Source organism: Oratosquilla oratoria, chromosome 12, assembly GCF_046742065.1.
Source record: "Oratosquilla oratoria isolate Oo_2021 chromosome 12, ASM4674206v1, whole genome shotgun sequence".
Taxonomy (NCBI): Eukaryota; Metazoa; Arthropoda; class Malacostraca; order Stomatopoda; family Squillidae; genus Oratosquilla; species Oratosquilla oratoria.
Window position 1 is genome coordinate 41,991,441 of NC_134788.1, and position 6,000 is coordinate 41,997,440.

Here is a 6,000-nt window from a genome sequence, read left to right on the forward strand (position 1 = left end):
AAGTATGTTGAGGATTGTCAAAACTTTTTACTTTAATTTTTGGAAATGTCATAATAATAATAATAATGTTTATTTGGCACTGAATCAATGTACATGAAGTGCAGATAAAGAAAAGAATGCATAGTTTGAAATAACGATTACAATTGTTTGTGTGTTTGATCATGCAACATTTCCCAACATTTTTGTTGACTTTTGCCACATACGAATGGATCTCGAGAGTTCAAAAAGCGACATACAGTAAGACCTCTCATTTGCGGACGTTAATTAGCTGTGTTTGCGGTGTTTTCTCTGTGTTTTCGGTGTTTTGGAGTGGTTTTTGGGTGGCATAGTGATTGCACACACTAAACAACAGCACCAAAAACATCGAAAACACAGCTAATTAACGTCCGTTAATGAGAGGTGGTCTCACTGTAATTTTCAACTTGGAACATGAAGAAACTGAATCACGTAATGTTGCATGTGTATGAAGTAATGGAAAGAAGAGACTTAATCGCGTAATGTTGAGTAATGTGTATGGATTGTTGAGGAGTGTCGAAATTTTTTACTTTAATTTTTGTGGATGACCGATCTATGGATACAGAGGCTTAGGCACCTAAACTTACACTCTCTGGAAAGACGCAGAGTGCGGGGTGATCTAATAGAAGTATTCAAGTGGATCAAAGGCTATAACAAGGGTGATGCAAACAAGGTCATCATAATAATACAACAGGGCAGGACTCGCAGTAATGGGTATAAACTGGACAAATTTAGATTTAAGAAGGAAATAGGCAAGAATTGGTTTACTAATAGGGTGGTCGATGAATGGAATAAACTTAGTAACCATGTAGTAAGCGCTGAAACTATCAGTTGTTTTAAAAAACGATTAGACAACTTTATGGATGGGGATGACAGGTGGTGATGGTTACGGAGATGCCTAGTGTAGGCCTTATGGTCTCTTGCAGTCTCCTTTATTCTTATGTTCTTATGCTCGTGTGTTTAATGGTTTCCCTGTTGTGCACATTTCAGATTTATCGGTGTCCTGGATATCTATGGGTTCGAGACATTCGAGATAAATAGTTTCGAGCAGTTTTGTATCAACTACGCAAATGAGAAACTACAGCAACAATTCAACCAGGTGAGGAACTTTTTTTTTTTATCGCGATCTTCTTCATCGTCATTGTCATTATCAATCATCATCATCAATCATTTTCATCATTATAACATAATTTTCATCATTGTCATCATTATCATCAAACATAATTTTTATCATTGTTATCGTCAATCATCATTTTCATCATCATTATCATCATCATTTTCAGTATCACCCATCATCATCATTATTTTCATCAATCATTGCTGCCATTGTCATCACTATCATCATTTTCATTATCATCAATCATTGTTGGCATTGTCGTCATTATCATCAGTGTGGAGAATATTATGACTTCCGACAGATTTCCCATCTCTTTTAATACGAATGTTGACGGTATAAGTTAATCTAGGTGACCGAGTTAATACTGGGATACACTGCGTGAACTTGTATACAACTTTCAACACTACAAAACTACGTACCTGTGAACGGCAAGTAACTCATCGAACCCTGAAACGTACAATGGCATCACAAAGCATCATGTATCTTTATAAATATGTAATTATTTCAATTATTCATCTTGGTTTGAATATTTCATGTAACTCAATTTATGACTTACCGTGGCCCTGGGGCCACTGTCATTGTCAGGTCAAGTCAAGTCATTGTCAGGTTAGGTCACCGTCATTGTCAGGTCAGGTGAGGTCACTGTCATTGTCAGGTCTATCCAGCTCCCAAAACCAGGAAGAAGGTTAGATACCTTTTCCCTGTCGGAAGAAAAAAAAGGCAAATGAAGAAAAACAGGAGCATGGAAGAATAGGCAACCTGGTAAGTTCGATTAGTACCTGACTTACCAGACTCCCGTTAGGCATCTCCGCCTGTAGAAGGGAGACCGCCAGCTTCCCCTGTCGTCGAAGATCCGGTTTTGACGTACTTGCTCGAGCGTTGTGCCCCGTCGGCGGCGTAGCCTATTGTCAATATTCATTATCCATTTTTTTCCTGGGTCGTCCAATGGGTCGTTTGCCGGTTGGTGTCCAATAAAGCCGTCTCTTCGGGGTCCTCACCTGATCCATTCATTTAACACAGTCATTCTCAACGGAAAATGTTACGAACCAAACTCCAAGTTCGGAAAACGTTACGAACCAAACTCGAAGTTCGGAAAATGTTACGAACTCGTCTCACGTGTCCCGTTTCTTTGCAGCACGTATTCAAGTTGGAACAGGAGGAATATGTCAAGGAACAGATCGAGTGGGAGTTCATCAGTTTCTACGACAACCAGCCCTGCATCGACCTCATCGAGACCAAACTAGGAATCCTCGATCTGCTTGACGAAGAATGCAGGGTAGGTGGAGGAGGAGTAAGAGGAGGCAGTAAGTCATAGTTCCTTAGGGACCAGTGGGCCTGTCGTGTCACAAAGTTAACGTAAAGTAAAACTCGCCTAAGGGGTGTGCCAATTAATTGCCATTGGCATGGGTAAGAATCTGCAATTTATTAATTTTATTTATTTATTATTATTATTATTATTATTTTTTTTTTTTTTTTTTTTTTTTTTTTTTTTTTTTTTTTATATATATTTTGTATTTGGCTACCTCCCTTGTAAGGGGGAAAAGCCTTTGGTATATGTATTATTATTGTTTATTTATTTATTTTTATTTCATTTATTTATTTATTTTTGTAGAATCTGTAGTGTCATTGTCATTTGCAAAATATTGCCGATGACTCTGCCGATTCTAAAAAAGAAAAAATGCAAATTCTCGCCAATGCCAATTCACAAAAAAGTGCCAATTCTCACCGATGCTGATTAATCACCACATGTCTAAACATGCCACGGTAGCCGTCTACAAGATGTACAGCCATAATAACAAAAATAATCGAGAATTTTTTTTCCTTTTGCCGTACGGCTGCAGATGCCAAAGGGAACGGACCAGTCGTGGGTGGAGAAGTTGTATTCCAAGTGCGGACAGTGGAAACACTTCAGTAAACCGCGCCTCTCCAATTCCGCCTTCATAATTGCCCATTTCGCCGACAAAGTCCAGTACGAGAGTGTCGGGTTCCTCGAAAAGAACCGCGACACCGTATCCGAAGAGCAGATATCGATTCTCAGGGCATGCAAAGTGAGTGCCCACACACCTTGTTTTCCTCTCTTCTCTCTCTCTCTCTCTCTCTCTCCGAGGAGCAGATATCGATTCTCAGGGCATGCAAAGTGAGTGCTCACACCTTGTTTTCCTCACTTCTCTCTCCTCTCTCTCTCTTTTCTCTCTCTCATCCGAGGAGCAGATATCGATTCTCAGGGCATGCAAAAGTGAGTGCTCACATCTTGTTTTCCTCTCTTCTTTCTCCTCTCTCTCTCCTCTTTCTCTCTCTGTTTTCCTCTCTTCTCTCTCTCTCTCTCTCTCTCTCCGAGGAGCAGATATCGATTCTCAGGGCATGCAAAGTGAGTGCTCACACCTTGTTTTCCTCTCTTCTCTCTCCTCTCTCTCTCTTTCTCTCTTTCTCTCTCTCTCCGAGGAGCAGATATCGATTCTCAGGGCATGCAAAGTGAGTGCTCACACCTTGTTTTCCTCTCTTCTCTCTCCTCTTTCTCTCTTTCTCTCTCTCTCCGAAGAACAGATATCGATTCTCAGGGCATGCAAAGTGAGTGCTCACACATTGTTTTCCTCTCTTCTCTCTCTCTCTCTCTCTCTCTCTCTCTCTCTCTCTCTCTCTCTCTCTCTCTCTCTCTCTCTCTCTCCGAGGAGCAGATATCGATTCTCAGGGCATGCAAAGTGAGTGCTCACACCTTGTTTTCCTCTCTTCTCTCTCCTCTCTCTCTTTCTCTCTCTCTCCGAGGAGCAGATATCGATTCTCAGGGCATGCAAAGTGAGTGCTCACCCACCTTGTTTTCCGTCTCTTTCTCTCGTCCTCTCTCATCTCATTTCTCTCTTTCCTCTCTTTCTCTCTCTCTCCGAAGAGCAGAATATGCGATTCTCAGGTGCATGCAAAGTGAGTGCTCACAACCTTCCTGTTTTTCCTCTCTTCTCTCTCCGCTCTCCTCTCTCTCTCTTTCTTCTCTCTCTTGTCTCTCTCCGCCGAGGAGCAGATATCGAATTCCTGAGGGCATGCAAAGATGAGTGCTCACATCCTTGTTTTTCCTCGCCTCTCTCCATCTCTCTCTCTTTCTCCTCTTTCTCTCTCTCCCGAGGGAGCAGATATTCGATTCTCAGGGCATGCAAAGTGAGTGCTCCCATCGGAGTGAGTGTTTCCTCTCTTTCACTCTCTCTTTCTCTCTTTCTCTCTTTCTCGTCCTCTCCGCGAAGGAGCAGATTTCGATTCTCAGGCATGCAAAGTGAAATGCTCACTTCTTGTTTTTCCTCTCTTTTTCTATCCTCTCTCCTCGAAAGGAGTCTTTTCTCTCGCTCTCTATCGCTCCCCGAGGAGCAGATATCAATTCTCAGGGCATGCAAAGTGATGTGCTCACACCTTGTTTTCCCTCTCTTCTCTCTCTCTCTCTCTACTCTCGTCTCTCTTTCTCTCTCTCTTTCTCTCTCTCTTTCTCTCACCGCGAGGAGCAGATATCGAATTTCTCAAGGGCATGCAAAGTGAGTGCTCCACATCTTGTTTTCCTCTCTCTCCTCCTCTCCTCTCTCTTTCTCCTCTTTCGCTCTCTCATCTCCCGAAGAGCAGATATCGGATTCTCAGGGCATGCAAAGTTTGAGTGCTCACACCTTGTTTTCCTCTCTTCTCTCTTCTCATCCTCTCATCTCGCTTTCTCTCTCTTTCACTCTCTTTTCCGAAGAGCAGAAGCGATTCTCAAGGCGGCATGCAAAGTGAGTGCTCACCACCTTTTTTTCCTCTCTTTTTCTCTCATCTCTCTCTCTCTCACCTCTCTCTCTCTCTCTCCCCGAAGAGCAGATATCGATTCTCAGGGCATGCAAAGTGAGTGCGCACACCTTGTTTTCCTCTCTCCTCTCTCTCTCTTTCTCTCTCTCTCTCCTCAGATATCGATCTCAGGCATGCAAAGTGAGTGCTCACACCTTGGTTTTCCTCTCTTCTCTCCTCCTCTCTCTCTCTTTCGCTCTCTGGGAGCAGATATCGATTCTCAGGCATGCAAAGTGAGTGCTCACATCTTGTTTTCCTCATCTTCTTCTCTCTCTTCCTACTCTCTTCTCCCTCTCACTTTCTCTCTCCCCGAAGGAGGCAAGATATCGATTCTGAGGGTCATGACAAAGTGAGTGCTCACACCGTTTTCCTCTTTCCTCCTCTTTTCTCCTCTTTTTCTCTCTCTTCTCTCCGAGGAGCAGATATCGATTCAGGCATGCAAAGTGAGTGCTCACACTCCTCTGTTTTCCTCTCTTACATCTTACTTCTCTTCTCTCTCTCTCGTCCTCTTCTCCTCTCTTTTCTCTCTCTCCTTCTTTCTCTCCCCCCGAGGAGCAGATATCGATTCCATCAGGAGCATGCAAAGTGTGAGTGCTCACTCACCTTGTTTTCCTCTCTCCTCTCCCTCTCTCTCTCTCCTCCGCTCTTTCTCTCTCTCTCATCTCTCTTGGTCGATCAATTGCCTTCCTATTTTCCTTGCTCACTTATGCACCTTTCACTGCATCCTCTGCCTCTCTCTCTCTCTCTCTCATCTCCCATCTCCTCTCCTCCTCTCTCTTTCTCTCTCTCTCTCTCCTTCTCATCTTCTTCCATCTCTCCAAAGTGAGTGCTCACAGACCTTGTTTTCCTCTCTCTTTTCTCCCTCCACCCCCTCTCTCTCTTTCTCTTTCACTCTCTCTCTTCTCTCTCTTCCCTTTCCCCTCTTTCTTCCTCTCCTTCCTTCCCCTTCCTTCCCTCTCTCGTCTCTCTCTCTCCTTTCTCTTCTCTCTCCTTTCCTCTCTTCGATTCCACCTTTCAGTGCTGCAAAGTGAAGTGCTCCCTAATCTTTCATCTCTCTTCTCTTTCCTCTCTCTCTC

At 43.3% G+C, this 6,000-nt stretch overlaps 1 protein-coding gene across 12 annotated transcripts in view; it reads left to right on the plus strand.

Annotated features, from left to right (window-relative positions):
- Positions 1-6,000, plus strand: part of didum (dilute class unconventional myosin) — a 203,544-nt gene that overhangs the window by 88,904 nt on the left and 108,640 nt on the right. For 4 of the 12 annotated variants that reach the window (XM_076195521.1, XM_076195525.1, XM_076195528.1 and 1 more), the window contains 3 exons: positions 1,006-1,114; positions 2,268-2,408; positions 2,974-3,180. The exons of the other annotated variants lie outside the window; for them this stretch is intronic. In XM_076195521.1, coding sequence (XP_076051636.1) covers positions 1,006-1,114; positions 2,268-2,408; positions 2,974-3,180 — 457 coding nt within the window. The remainder of the gene's footprint in view (positions 1-1,005; positions 1,115-2,267; positions 2,409-2,973; positions 3,181-6,000) is intronic. 12 annotated transcript variants of the gene reach the window in all.